General features: G+C 38.6%; 2 protein-coding genes across 2 annotated transcripts; one reads left to right on the top strand and one right to left on the bottom strand.

Annotated features, from left to right (window-relative positions):
• Positions 1–670: 670 nt before the first annotated feature.
• On the bottom strand, positions 671–3515 carry med7 (mediator complex subunit 7). Its single transcript, XM_085420916.1, has 2 exons — positions 3359–3515; positions 671–2715 (listed from the first exon to the last, which is right to left on the bottom strand). The coding sequence occupies exon 2, from the start codon at positions 2704–2706 to the stop codon at positions 1945–1947; it is 762 nt and encodes a 253-aa protein (XP_085277042.1). The 5' UTR covers positions 2707–2715; positions 3359–3515; the 3' UTR covers positions 671–1944.
• A 1130-nt stretch (positions 3516–4645) lies between these two features.
• Positions 4646–13298, top strand: itk (IL2 inducible T cell kinase). The gene is made up of 17 exons (XM_085381728.1): positions 4646–6290; positions 6381–6485; positions 6640–6721; positions 6862–6987; positions 7211–7248; positions 7924–8075; positions 8189–8254; positions 8384–8438; positions 8822–8901; positions 9192–9334; positions 9470–9544; positions 9869–10037; positions 10116–10332; positions 10419–10483; positions 10579–10697; positions 12656–12813; positions 12906–13298. Exons 1-17 carry the CDS (start codon positions 6153–6155, stop codon positions 12969–12971), a joined length of 1854 nt encoding a protein of 617 aa, XP_085237854.1. The 5' UTR covers positions 4646–6152; the 3' UTR covers positions 12972–13298.
• The last annotated feature ends 2560 nt before the right edge of the window (positions 13299–15858 follow it).

The raw sequence follows: 15858 nt of genomic DNA, 5'->3' as shown, positions 1-15858 counted from the left end.
TTGAGAGCGTGAGCGACACATTGCGAGCGCAAATACAAAAACTGAGCGAGAGGGGCTGCTATTGTGCGTGTGTATATGGATAATAGCAAACACGGATATACATTTTTTGCATGCAGCAATGAATTTTGTTCACTCAAATTCAGCTTTTCTTCGCTCAAAATAAATTTCTCCTCAAAATGCAACACTTGCACCTGCAAACCTTTTTTACGTGCGCTCAGAATAGTGGCACAAAAATAACGCCATACAAAAACAGCACACTTTTTGCACAGACATTAGAACAGAAATCCTTGATGAATTCTCAGAGAAACAACCTTGGGTTGTCTTTTCAAATAAAAGAAAAACTGGGCCAAAACACATCTTGTGTATCACGCACTGATTTATTGAACTTATGCAAGTTACATAGACACCTCAGCTAACATCACAGAAACGCAAGTAGTGAAATCTGCGCTGCAATCACCAGCCTGAGGTGTATTTTCAGTTTCAACAACCAAACATGTGCACTTGACTTGCTTTACAAGCAACCAGTTGAAAGGCTCACATTTCTTTCCCTGAACAGTTGTGTAAGAGCAATCTGCTGCAAGGCAACACAAAATTGGTTATACTGTTAGGTATGCTTATGAAAACCTATAAAAGAGGGAAGGGGGTCAGAATTATTTGACATTTTACATAATATACATGACGACTTTTTTTGTGACGACTCTCCATGGATTACACAATCTGCAAATCAGTGACAAGAATCATGCATTGCAAACATAAAGGCAGTCCAGCATTTACATGAGTTTTCATGCGACTCTGCTCTGACGGGTCTAATAAAGCCCTCTATGTTTCTGTGAGATGACTGCACTCTGACTGCAAATTTGTTTATTGGGTTTATTACAATTATGCAAACTTAGCACCCCCACCTGATCTATGTTAAAAATTTCTATTCTGGGAATATGTTTTCCGGAATTAGTCAGAATTTCTACATTTTAAATAAAAACAACATTCAATGGGGCCCTTGAAAACACAGCTAGCACCCTCAAATGTCCATTTCTGACATTCACAGCTTCCCGTTAATGTGACAGCATTTATTGTCATAGTTTCAAGTTTCGTGGGTGAACGAGTACACTGGTCACTTCTAAATAAAGGTTTAGGCATCAGCCTTACTGTGTGGTACCTAGTAAAACAACACAAACGTGAATGATAAAGTCACATTAACTGACACACATGGACAAAAGCATGACTGTGCATTTCTCTTGCTGGAGTGCTCATCTTATTAGAGCAGCAGTTCTCACACTACCTGCATGGCGGGAAACACTGGTGCAGTATAATCAACAAGGTGAAGTGAAACTTGAGTGGATTTTTTCTTAATGTGACCTTTAAGTAAAACTTTTTTTCTTAGTGGTTGGATAAAAACTGTGGAGTTTGGGGATTTAAATTAAACGTACTAGAAAAACTTTGAGAACCGATGCAGTTGAGAAAGCCATAAACAGCAAAGATGAAATGAGATAAAATGTTGCGCCCAACATTTTATCTCACCAGCTGTTTCATGCTAGCAGTAAGAAACATTCGTCGATGATGTGTTTTGAAAGTTCCCAAGTCAGAAGAGAGGTTACCGAGCATCACTGTTGTACAGTGTGGTTACACTTGATTTAATGCTGATAATTCTTGAGGCCCCAGGCACACATTTTTTATGTGTATGGCAAAAACCACAGGTATAACATGTTCACTCTCTAAATCACTCTCGTGCATGAAACCATGAGAACAGAGATGTATTACAACCATATACGTATAACTCAATAGCAGAATGCAGTCATGTTAAAGACTTGTGGAGCAAAGACCAGTGACATAACCAGTTATAAAATAAAAAGAACAAAAATATTCTGTGTATACCATGTACGAAAGTGCCATATTTACACAGAGTTCAGCAAAGAAACGACAAAAAAGAAAGAACATAATATTAAACTATGCTAGTTCATCAATAATGCTGCACATGGCAGCATCCTTGTCCCATTTGTCACTTCTTGAAGTAGGGATGCTCTTCTCCTGCTGACTCGTTGCCATGCAGCTGGCAGCTGCTTCCTCTATATCCATAGGTTCTGTTTTCAGCCTGGTGGCCTGCCCAGATGAACAGCCAACACTAGCTGCAGGAGGCGCACTCTTTGTCCCATCACAAGCACCATCCTGACCTTCCACTTGAGGCAAGTCATCAGGCAGGGAGGCAAGGCACCCCTGGATCATCTCCACCACCCTCTCCAGATGTTTCTGGAACCTCTCTGCTGTCTCTAGCCTCTGTCTTTTCTGGACCTCCATCATCACCCTTAGCGTCTCCCTGGCTTGATGCGGTCTGTACTCATTTATCAGATGGTGCATATGGACAAACAGAAGCTTTATGTCTTCCAGCTTTTCTTCACGCTTTATACTACCAGGGCTCTTGATAAGGATGTCCAGAAGGTCCAAAAAGTTCACAAGAATGGACATGTTCAGTTTCTTGAGCTCCCGTTTGTGGTCAAACTGCATAGGGTGAAGCCTCTCAATGCCTTGGCTTTCGAGAGGCCGGATGATGAGGTCATCACACTGAAAATGGTTGCCAAACATCATGTAATTATCTCTGATGGGTGGAGGTGGCTTAGGGGCCAGACCCTTGCGGATGTTTTCATCTGTGTACTCTTTGATGTACTGCATCGGTGGAGGAGGCAGGGCGCTGACCTGCTGTGGTTCACCCATGATACCGACCTGAAAGCACAAGAATCCGTGTCAATATATATAAAAAGGAAAGCAACATACATTAGGTTTTGCAATTTAGTATCTTAATTAAAAAAAAGTGTTTACAGTTCACAGTAGTTGAACATAAACACATTAATTTAGGCTATGTGCCTAAATATAACAGAAGTGAAAAGGTGTCTCTCTCACTTCACTATTGGGGGCACAGGTAGACAAGAAGCAGGATGTTTGCCGCAAAAAGACGGCATAGCTTTTTAATTGCAGAGACGTTAGCCGTGTCTAAATAGTTTGCTTGCACTAACTCCAAACAAATTCAGTGTTTGTTTGAGACCATCGCTTCGAAAGATGTGCTAAGAGGCCTATGCTAACACAAACTGCCCAGCCAGTTGTCTGTACGGTAAATATCTGCATATAACTTATGTTAAACGCTGTCTGCATGGGAATAGAGTTGAGTGAAGACTACCATTTACTGTCGCAAACCTTTGTTTGTTTTATCAACATGTTAGCCCTTTACTCTCCAACTAACTGCAGTCGTTAGCTTACCTGCTGACTGACTAACTGCTAACCTCCGCTAACGAGTTAAATCGCTACACCAAATATAATGCTAACCCACAATACCGTTAAAAGGGGGAAGACTTATGATATTTATACACACCTTTCAAATAACTCTTTAGTCGCTGAAGATATAAGACGCTAGATATAGACGTCCGTTAGTTCCGACCATTAGCTTGTAGCTAGTTTAGCTCCTTCCATTCCACACTAACAAGATTTTCGTTTCAGTCCCTAAGGCTCGACGTCATTGGTTTTTGTCCCGCGGATTGGACGATAGCAATGGAACAAACTAAACACCGATTGGGTGTGAGGATACCACGCTTGATCTTGTAGTTTTTGATACGAAAGTGCTTAATTTGAAGCTTATTTTGTACAGGACTGATGTCTTTTTACAATAGTGACCATCTCCAGCACCTGTTATCATTTGGTAATGTCAAATATTTTTCTAGTCAAAGCAAACCAGCAGTTTACAACGCCACCAATACTTTTAGAATAGAATAGAAAAGAATAGAATAGAATGCCTTTATTGTCACTATACAGTTGTACAATGAGATACAGAGCACCTCGTACTCAGTGTAAACATGCTCGGGGGGGTACAGTTCTGCAGCGCTATATACATATAGACAGTATTAACATAGGGAAAAAGATATATATATATATATATATATATATATATATATATATATATATATATATATATATATATATATATATATATATATACATACACATTTTGTACAAACATGTACGTTTTTTAAAAAAAAAAGTAATATGTAAAAAATTGGGGGGAGGGGGGGGCTGTGTTATCGGTGCATGTGTGAGTTCAGGGTGGTTATGGCTTTGGGGAAGAAACTGTATTTGAGTCTGTGGGTTTTTGTGCTGATGCACCTGTAGCGCTTCCCTGAGGGAAGCAGGCTGAACATGTTGAAACCAGGATGGGAGCTGTCCTTGATAATGTTTGCTGCTCTGCTGAGGCAGCGGGAGGAATAAATGTCCATCAGGGAGGGGAGAGGGCAGCCAATGATCTTTTGTGCTGTCTTGACCACACTCTGGAGCCTCACTCTATCCACCTTGGTGCAGCTGCCATACCATACCGTGATGCAGTAGGTTAGCAGGCTCTCAATGGACGAGCGGTAGAAGGTCAGCAGCAGGTAAGAGGTAAATAAAATGTGGAAGAAAATTACAATAGATATAAACTATTACGAATACAAGAGACAAAAGCTTAAAAATTCAAGGATCTATCCTTAACGTTGTGTCAGTATAAGACAATTTTCTAAACTTTCCTTTGTTTTTTTTCTTTTCCCCCAATTTATCACTTATATATGGCTTAAAACAACAAGAAGAATAAAATACAGTTGAATGCTTTTAAACACTATAGTGTATTGAGCATCTTAAGTTCACCCTTCTGATTCTGTCACATCTTTAAAACAAATGAAAACTTTCCACATTTTTAGTTTGGAGCTTTAGATTTAGAAAATAAATTATTTAGTGTCACACGGTCCTTCACATCTACTTTTACACTTATTTTATACTTATTTGCACTTATTTACATACAGCATGACAAATGTTCTCTTTTATTAAATACTCATATGGAACAAAATTGCTGAACATTTCCCATTCAACAGCACGTTAACTCCTAAAAATGTTAAATTCAGGTATTTTCTGGAAATGTTTTTAATTGACAAAAGAAGAAAGAGCCTTGAATTTTGACATTTACACAGTTCAAACTGTATAAAAATATACAGTCAAAGCCGATTTTGTAATTTTGGCTTTTTGGATCTGTTTTGTTGTTGTTGTTTTTTGACAATAATTAAATTAAATTAAATTAAATTAAATTAAATTAAATTAAATTAAATTAAATTAAATTAAATTAAATTAAATTAAATTAAATGGCAATCCCAACTCATTCAATCCACACCAATCTGTTGGAACTCTTTCCTGGTGGTGGTGCTGTAGTATCCTTTAAATCTTTCATTCGGTGTGACTGTAAAAATATTTTCAGATTTTAACTTTAACTACATTTTCTTCCATTGTAAGTTGACAGCACTACCTCAGCAGTTTGAAATTTTTCGGTCACTTTAAAATCATTAATGGAGCCCAACCATATTCTTATTACCATATCATTACTGTTACAATATTATTGTTACTATATTATAACCTGTATTATTATTATTAACCTTCTTTTCCTGCACAAACCCCCCAAAAACCAAGTAAAATATAAGGGAGAAAAAAGCAGTGATGGAGAAAAAACAGGGCAAATCCTAAAAGACATCATGAACACGTAACACCAAACTCTAAATGTATTAATTATGGCAGGGGAAAAAAACAGATTCTTTTGTGTGTGTGTTTCTTGCAATCTCACAATCTCAGTAAAAACTTTTGTTTTTTCCCCTATTACTTTCTTGTTTCAAGTTAAAATCATTTATGCCATTTTTTGCCCTCTTAGATTGAACCCCCCTTTGCCCAATGCTGACATTATAACCCAACCTCACTGTAGTAGTGGGACACATCCGTGACCTTTGAAGTGAATGTTGATGGAAAGCGTTGAAAAATGTAAAGGTTAACGAGTCATCCTTTTTCTGGGGATCGCACTACTCATAGTGGCTGACTGCAACGTGCACTAAGTGAGTGAAAGTGCCTGCGAGCACCCTGAACGGTGTGTATGTGCGCGCACGCGTGTATTTCGCTTGCACAACGCATTTGTTGCCGTAGGATGTGGTTTACTGTGCAACAACCCTATGCCGGAAACTCTACGACATCTATCAACTTATCATCCTCAATTTTTTTTTCTTGTACACTCACTGCTACTCTGTCTCTGCATGCTGTAGGCAATGCCGCCTCTCTTGGTATGACAAAACAAGGCAGTATTTCTCATTGCGCTTCTCATAGCTGGTAAAATGTTCCCCAGGGTGATTTTGAAGGGAACTCTGATCAAAAAATCTCAACAGAAGAAGCGAGTGTCACCCTGTAACTATAAAGAGCGATTTTTTGTGTTGGATACCCAAGACCTGAAGTATTCTGAACGTCGTCCCGGGGTAAGTACAGTATGTGCGGTTAATCTGTAGAGCTGTTTCAGGAATGCAGACTCTTGGCTGTTTGCTGTAATCTAAGCTGTTTTGTTGCAGAAAAAGCCTTTGCTGAAAGGTTGCATCGAGCTGTCCAGAATTAAGTGCGTGGAGATTGTGTGTACTGATGTGCCCATACCATGCAGCTTTAAGTACCCTTTTCAGGTAAGATTCATCATTTCCTAGAGACCAACTCAATTGTCACCGCATTAAAATCTACTAAACACTGCGACATACACCCTATATACAGTGTATGGTGAAGTATGACTGAAAATGACAACGCATATAACCTTTCTTTAAAATCTCAATTCTTCTGCAGGTTTTTCATGAAAGTTATTACCTCTACATATTTGCACCAGACAATGACTGCCGTCAGAAATGGGTCAGAGCTCTTAAAGAGGGTAAGCCATTACCATATATCACCAGTCAAATAATAATAATAGTACTATGACAAGTCGATGATAAACCGCTGATTGTATGAACTGCAAACACATACGGATGGATATTTCAAACAATATTTCCCTTGTTCTGTCTGATGTAGAGACAAAGAATAACAACTTAGTTCCAAAATACCACCCAAACTTCTGGATGGATGGAAAATGGAGATGCTGCCAGCAAACAGAGAAACTGGCGACTGGGTGCAACGTGTACGACCCAGTGGGCTATGGTTTGTAGCATTTCTTTTTCCTTCTCTTCTACTTCGTGAATCCAATGATTTGTGGTAGCGATTCCATTTGAATTAAGATATTTGTATGGCTTTCGCACATATGGTTAGAGTAAACTTGAACTAAATGCTTTCGTTTTGCCTAATCCAGTTCATACCGTTGTTGCTTTGTGAGTTTAGATGGGCCAAATAGCTCTCCAATTTAACATTTCTGTTTCCCCTACAGCCTCTAAAAAGCCGCTTCCCAGCCTCCCGGAGCCAGAGGTACCACCATCTAAAACACAAACGACACAAGCTTTTGAAATGTTATTGTGGTTATTACTGATATTCCAATGAAGCGAGGGAGACCAAATCACTTTTTCAGTTTTAATGCCTGTCATGTTTGTCTGCAATACTTTTAAACACAGTTTCTCTCTACATATTTAATAATTAGGTCATGCATTGGTTTTTAACCACTGTTTCTGTGGTTTGATTTTGTGTGTTCAGGCAGCAGCTCTGTAGTTGTTTCAGCGCACATGTGTTTGAGTGTTTACTTAAATAGATAGATAGTAGAAGAAATAGAAGTACATTAAAGTTTGTCAAATGAAAATCCTTGTTGATACTTTTTCCTTTGGCACTATGAAAATGTAATTTTATTTGAAACCTCTGGATTTCGTATTTGTGTATGAACTTTTTGGGAAGAGTTCACTCAGACCTCTCAATAATTTGTACCAGGTTATTTCCACCACTTAAAAAACATTTTCCTGATTGGCAGAGCTAAATTCAAAATTTGGGGTTCTTATTGCAAAACTTCAGCTTCATGATTCTAAATCTCGAGTTATTTTCTCATCTCATCTCGGAAGTTTATGATAGTATGTCGAAATTTAGAGGTAATAACCCAAAATTTTGTACATACCTGTACAAATGGTTTTTAAATCAGATTTTTTCCTCCCTTTCCAGATGGAGCTGGAAGATTCGGGGCAACAGAAGGTCATCGCTTTGCAAAACTACACGCCACAGGGAGACAATGACTTACCTCTTCAGAAAGATCAGGAGTATCTCCTGGTTAAGAATTCCCATTCCACCTGGTGGCTTGTACAGGATGAGAGAGGGTAAAGCGCATTACAGCCAATGCCAAATTCATTTGAACTGTTTACATTAAAAAATAGCAGTACATTTCAAAAGAAGAACCATTAGCTAAATCCCTTTTCCTGTCACCCATTAGGAACTCGGGTTTTGTGCCCAGTACATACGTAGCTGAAAAATCCATCAACAACTTTGAAAGATTTGAGTGAGTTTGAATTCATTTCTTTTACTCGAGCTTTTAATTTGCAGTGTTTATTGCTGCTAATGAATTACCATGTTTTCCCTCCAAAACTGATTTAATTGTTGTGTTAAATGTTTAATGTGTTCTCAACAGATGGTACAACAAAAACATTAGCAGAGCGCAAGCAGAAGAATTGCTAATGAAAGAGGTAAAAACAAAAACTCAGTTCTGTTTGGCAATAAAATTTCAAATAATGATTTTGATATGATGATGACAGGCAAGATTTAGCCCCTGTATGACACAGTGCATTTTGATGCGACTGTGCCGCCAACAGCAACGTTGCATTTGCAAAATCGCTGCATATGCACCTGCACAACGACAATTCGACTTGACATAGAACATGAAAAAAAAAATTTCTCACAACCACAAAGTTTCCTCCAATGTTGAATTTCCTGCTTTGCTAAGTTTTGCAAGCAGGAAGGGAAAATGGTTATCCATCGTCGTCTTTGAATTAAAACGGCCGCCAGACGTGTTACAGAATGCACCGCCGAACGTGGGAAATCTTATGTGATCTCGTTATTCTGTCTTTAGGGTAAGGAAGGTGCATTCATTGTGCGGGACTCAAGACAGGCGGGAGTGTACACAGTGTCTGTTTTCACCAAAGCACCAGGGTAAATGTTATTTATAGTGTTCTTATGAATTTACTTAAAAAATATCTATCAAACAACTCTATAATTAAAACAGTCATATATGGTTACTTATATCATGAAAAAAAATTGATGGCTCATAGGATTTCAATCATTTTAAGTGACCGTTAAAGATGTAACCAATGAGAATTAAGTATAAGATTAGTGTAATCTTGTGATATTTTTCTGATCTTCCAATGTTTATGTGTAATCATCTGCTCAGGCAAACATTTGCTTTAAAAATGTTTGTTAAGTTAAGCATATATTCTCATCAGGTCTAATGGGGAGAAGAATCCGAGAGTGAAGCATTACCAAATCAGACAAACCGAAACGAGCCCAGCTTCTTTTTACCTGGCAGAGAAGTACCTGTTTAGCACCATTCCTGAGCTCATATATTACCACCAGCACAATGCTGCAGGTAAGTGTGCCAGCTTTTCTCATGCAACAGCATTATTTCAAAAAGTTCAAAGGATAAATGAAGTTCATCTTATGAAACGGCTAAATTCTTGGTCCTGCTTTTTAAATTTCCCGTTGTCTCTTTCTCTTTGTGCAGGGCTAATAACACGGCTGAGACACCCCGTCTCTCAAGGTCGATGCTGTTCCCAGGATTCTACTGATATCACAAAAGGTTTAAGTCTTTTTGTGATGCCCGAAGTTTGTTGAACTAAAGCTCCAAGCAGTCCTAATTTATTGCTGTGAATCTTGTTTTTGCTGACCTCTGGTGGGTTGCACAGAATTACACTTCAGGGCTGTTAAGTAACTCCACCCTTTTGTCTTTTAATATAAACCAATGTAATACAAATTAATCTTTGCTGAAAAAAAGCAAGTGAAAATGAGAAAAAAAAAGTCCTTTTTTATTTGTGAAACTTGCATGAAGAAGTTTAACTCTATGGTTATATAACTGAGCTATAGTGTGGATGCCTTGGTTCACTGCTGGTTTGCTGGTTAACAGATCAGTGGGAAGTGGACCCTGAGGAGCTGATACTGGGTCAGGAGATAGGCAGCGGCCAGTTTGGACTGGTGCTGGAAGGCAGCTGGAGGGATCTCAAGGTAGCGGTGAAGATGGTAAGAGAAGAGTGCATGTCAGACGACGAATTTAAAGAAGAGGCACGGATTATGATGTAAGTACAGTTCACGGTGGAGATCTGTAAAACGAGTTTGAAACCACTCAGTTTATCTGTGCATTTGTGTTTTAACAGGAGACTCTCTCACTCTAAGCTGGTACAGCTGTATGGCGTGTGCACACAACATTCTCCTATCTGCCTCGTGTTTGAGTACATGGAAAACGGCTGCCTGACGGACTACCTGCGAGAAAGGAAAGGCTCGTTGTCTCAGGATATATTGTTGGGGATGTGTCTGGATGTCAGCGAAGGGATGGCTTATCTAGAGATGTCCAACTTCATCCACAGAGATCTGGTAAATAAATAAAGTGCTCTTTCACGATACACTTTCATATCCCTGCTTTGTTAGAGGACTTTATCCTTCCTTTCTTCCTTCCAAAGGCTGCCAGGAACTGTCTCGTCTCAAAGAACAACGAGGTGAAGGTATCGGACTTTGGAATGACCAGGTATGTTCGTGAAGATCAGTTTTTTAAATTATTACATAACATTAATGTCACAGTGAGTCACAGCTTATGGTCTGTGTCCACTCTCCATACCCTAGATTTGTTCTTGATGATCAGTACACGAGCTCACAGTGCTCCAAGTTCCCTGTCAAGTGGTCAGCCCCAGAGGTCATCAGATACTGCAAATTCAGCACCAAGTCTGACGTCTGGTCATTCGGTGAGTTTGGGCGCTTGTCTGCCATTCAGCTGTTTGGTTTGCATTTCTGATTCACTCGTCTGGCAAGTTTTGCAGGTTGGGTGAGAGCAGATTAAATCATATTTGTTTTCCTGATGGCACATGTGCTCAACTGTAGTTAAATAACACTGCAGTGGTTTAGACGTTATATATTAAACAATTCTTTTTATCCTGTGAAAAAAAAAACTGTGCTCAAACTGGAGCACAGTTTTCTTGGGCAGACTATTACTGCAGTTATCCGTGACAAAGCCATTTTTTTTGGTACATTTTTATATAAAATAGTCTAAAAGCTAGCCATTTTCATGATTCAGTGACAATTAGTGGATGCACAATAAGCTCAGACAATTACCGAGGTTTGAAAGGAGATTAAACAGACAGAAAGCTTTTAGCTTGACGTCATCTTTGGGGGAAAAAAAAGATTCTGTATTATGAATCTATGATTTTCTTGTGTAAAACGGATGTGCTAAAACTAAGTAAAAATAAAACATATTATAACTTCTACAATAGGGGTTATTATTTCTATTTCTAAACAGATTTGAATTATGACCTATTCTAAAAAGGTCTGGATCCAATTACTGACGTCCCTTAGAAATCGTGAAAAACAAATGAACTGCAGTGACAGTTTAAGCAGGCTATTGCTTTTCATTGGTAACACAAGTGTTTTCAATCATGATTCTATGCATTGAAATGGTAAAAGAGTAATAATTCAGCTGTATAGTATCATTGTTACACTGATGATGGGCAGGAGAAAGAGGGGAAAAGTTTGTCTGAGGCGTCTTTCAAAAGATTCTTTATGTCAAGATTTTTACTTCCTGGTTAAATAACGGTTTAAAACTAAAAGAGACCATCTACAGGCTGTGTGAAGTTCTTGAGACTGCAGCTGCTAAGAATATTAGGAAACTCTTTCATTGGATTCTTTCATGCCGGCTTCAGTGGATGAGGCTACCAGAGGAACATTAACTCCAGACTAAACAGAGCTGATTTAAAGGATCAAAGTGCAAAAGCGTCTGTCGACACCATACGTTGGTTTCTGAATGAAGGTTGAAAAAAGAGACCCCGCTTTTGAAAGAGGATTATAAAAAAAAACCCTTAAACTTGTGTTTGATAAAATACAAATAGACAAGTCAAAGTGGTTCTTGTTGGATGAAGTTTGGGATTTAAAACTAGTTTCCAAGTTTGCCGAAAAAAAGAAGCTTTTGAAGAAAAGAACGCTGGGGACGACGGATTTCATCAAGATAATCTGGAGTGAAATACATTTATGTACCTGTGCCAGAGCTCTGTGCCAGTCACAGGCCAACGCTGCTTCTTCCAACAGTATAAAGATCTGAAACATACTTCCAACAAGATGGACTGAAACAAAATCATTTGAGCCGAGTGTGGAAAAAGCTGAAACTCACAGTGGGGGGAAAACGTGTTCATCAAACCTGAATGAACCGCAGCGGTTTGAACATGAAGAGTCAAACAACCTACAGAGATGTGTGAGTGTTTGTGTGTAGGTGTGTGTGGGGGTAGGTAAGTGGGTGAAAGGGAGGTGGGCGTCCTCTTGTGAAGAATCACAAAAACTGCTCAGCTGCACAATATTACAATTAAGGATCAAATACTTTAGGCAGACGACTATATTTGTTGTATTGAATGAAAGCGAGATGAATTACTTTTAAAGTAAGAACTTACAGCAGAGCAAATTTTAGGTGTGTGTGTGTCTCATGTGTAGGTGTGTGTATTTTTTTTATTGGGTAGCAACAATTTTGGCCAATTCTGATCTGTAGTAAATTACTCTCAAATGAGGCTAAAAATAAATATGTTTCAGTTATATTAAAAAAATAAATAAATAAAAACACACTGCACTGGACTAGAGTAGCTCACTGTTAAACGAACGATACAATATGGACTAAAATGCTTCCATATTGTTTAACAAGTGCTGTCTCCGTGTCCCTCTTCAGGTGTGCTCATGTGGGAGGTGTACAACGAAGGCCGACTCCCCTATGAGAACCGCACTAATGCAGAAGTGGTGGACTCCCTGAACGCAGGCCTGAGGCTCCTGAAGCCACGCTTGGCCCCGGACTCTGTCCACCTACTCATGGAGTGGTGTTGGAAGGAGGTGAGGACATTACCCTTTTTTCAAGCAGAACTTCTGCTGATCATAAAATGAGCAAACGATTAACTGTCGTTTGTTTTCTGTTCTGTTCCCAGAAACCAGACGATCGCCCAACATTTGGGCTCCTCTTTCACGAGCTGGCCTCCCTTTCAGACGCCTGAACCAACATGTGATTTGTGATTTTTTTTATATATAATATTTATTTTATTTATTTACTGTAACCAGTTGCTTGTCATTTGTAAAGTTAGATTATTCCAAAGCAATTTTATATCCTGGATTTTGCACTTTATCTCTTTCGTAGCTTTGTAAGTATCCCCTGAGAGGGCTCACACAGTCCATTCACACAGCTACTGGTGCTTCCTGCAGAATCATGTAAAGGTCTGAGTAATTCTATAAGCCATATAAAAGTGAGATGTTTGCTTTTCAGTCAGCTGACTGTCATTAAACTGAATGTTTTACATCTTGTCACTTCTCACTGTCTTAGTTTCCTCCACTACAATAATGAAATCTTGGCATAAGAAATATTTTTGTTTCTATATGAAGAAATTATTGAAGTTGCCAGATGTTATATATATTTAGAAATTAGAAAGGCTTTCCTGTTTTATGGAGCTCACTGACATTAGCCACAACAGTCATATTTTTGATGATCATCCATATACTGTATATAAAAGATGGACATAGCTACAACAAAGTCATGAGTCATGTTTTGGTTTTTTTTTTATGAATTAATTTTGGAGTCACAGGTGACCACATTTGGTCAAGATAGATTTATTACTCATTGCTCGGATACATCGTAATATGTGGTAAGTAATATGAGTCATTGAAACTGTGCTAAAGGTGGAGCACAGTCTTCTTGATTAGACTATTACTACAATTATCCAGAGATGAAGTCATGTTTTTGTGAAATTATATTTAACAAAAAAATGCTCCATATCGCACCCACACCATGAACAAGGTTGGTCGATTTCAACTGTGTGACTCTAACTTCTACAGCTGTCTATACCAGCAGCCCCCCACCCCCGGGCCACGGACCGGTCATTTGGTACCGGGCCACGAGAGTTGAGCCTCGGGTGTGAAATTTATGGTTTTCAGGGTTTGTATCGTTAACTCGGTTTCCCTGGGTCTTTTCCCGTGTTGTAGTTGCGTGTCTTTTTTTGAAAGAAATATTTACACATTACCATAGCGACCAGAGAGCATTAAGAGGCAGAGAGGAGGATGTTACTCTCAATGTTGTTGGTGCATTTCAGGAGGACGCTGCTAATTAACTTACACAATTACACAGTGAATTCACGTTTATTATATTTACAAAATACCACAGTTTTTGTCTTGGTCGTATCTTTTTTTGTTGTTGTTGTTGTTGTATTTATCCGCAACACCTTAAAGGCTGGTCAGTTAAAATATTGTCTGACATTAAACCGGGTTGTGGCGTAAAAAAGGTTGAGGACCGCTGGTCTATACCCACATCAATTTTTCAGTCAAATAAGCCATACGTTATTGGAATGACTCACTTTTGGAGCCAGACTCCAGTGGCCAGTCAAAGAACTGCAGTTTCTGGTACAGGCACAGTAACTTTTTTCCCATATCAAATGATCAATAATTCTCTTGTATCATGTAAGTAAGTAAGTAAGTAAAATTTATTTATATAGTGCTTTTCACAGATAAAAATCACAAAGTGCTTTACAACACAGAAAATGGGAATATAAAAACAATATAACAGTAAATAAAACAATGTAAAACAATAAAACTATAAAAACAGCATAAGAAGAAATTAATCAAATGCTTTTCTAAATAAAAATGTCTTCAGCTGTTTCTTAAAAGAATCAATGGAGTCCGTGCAGCGAAGAGACAGTGGGAGAGAATTCCACAACCGTGGGTGCCACAGTCTGAAAGGCCCGATCACCACGAGTTTTAAAACGAGTGTGCGGTGCCACCAGCAGTCTCTGATCTAATGACCTTAAAGCCCGAGAAGATGTATGTGGTTTCAGCAGGTCAGATAAATATTGAGGAGCCTGACCATGTAGGGCCCTAAAGGTTAGAACTAAAATTTTAAAATGAAACCTAAAATTTACAGGCAACCAGTGAAGGGAGGCCAAGACTGGAGTGATATGTGATCTTCTCTTGGTGCCATGTCAGCCAACGCATTCTCTTCTGACGATAGTGGCAAGACGTGGAATTGCAGTTTCCTGCTGGGACATAGAGCAATGTGCAAAAGTCTTGAGCCACCGCTCATTTTTTAATATCCATTATAGGAAAATGGAAAAAAGGTGCAGAGAATGGAAATCCAGTGTAATTTGGCATACCTCAGCCTTTTCTTTCCATTTCCCTTCCCTAAGGATGTCTTCTTGACACCAAAGTAGATGGATCAGCTGAAGGGTCAGGCACATCTCTCAGGTTCTAAAGATACAATTTAAAACTGATTTGTTGCTAAATTGTGTGTTATTTGCAGATAGAATGAATGTTGGTTCATTGTTTGAGTGCCTTGGTGGCTTTTAAATGCTTGAAGTGTTAAAGCAGCCAATGTATAAAGAAAAACTTTGAAAGACCTTCAGAAAGCCTGAAGAACTATCACTCAAGACCACATTAAGAGGTTACAAGAAAGTCAAGAAATCAAGAATGACTAAAGACTCTGCACAGCATTTTTTTTCAAAGAAGGCCTCGCATATTTCATCAAGCCAATACTGAACACAACACAAGGCAACTCAATTACAACATATGGCTACATATGGTAGAGGAGTCCGGGTGCAGAACTGGCCAGTACAGACGTTTCTCCATATGAAAACATCTGGCGTCAAATGAAATGGAAAATACTACAAATCAAACCCAGGAATGTCGAGCAACTACAATCCTGTATCGTTCATTTTTTGTGATTTCTTTGCTTAAAATGAGCAATTTTCTCAAATTAAGCATGTTATATGTTTTCTATGTTGTTGTGTGAATAAAAAATAGGTTTATAAGATCTGCAAGTGAAAATGGGATTTCTGTGGTCTTTAAGCAGTTCACACAACATTCCAAGTTTTCTGGAATCAAGGTTATAGCATGTTGTCATTA

The sequence above is a fragment of the Rhamphochromis longiceps genome, linkage group LG2, assembly GCF_057381845.1.
Source record: "Rhamphochromis longiceps isolate RC_006_pf linkage group LG2, R_longiceps_female_GT1.1, whole genome shotgun sequence".
NCBI classification, from domain to species: Eukaryota; Metazoa; Chordata; class Actinopteri; order Cichliformes; family Cichlidae; genus Rhamphochromis; species Rhamphochromis longiceps.
This window is presented reverse-complemented; position numbering and strand designations above follow the sequence as displayed.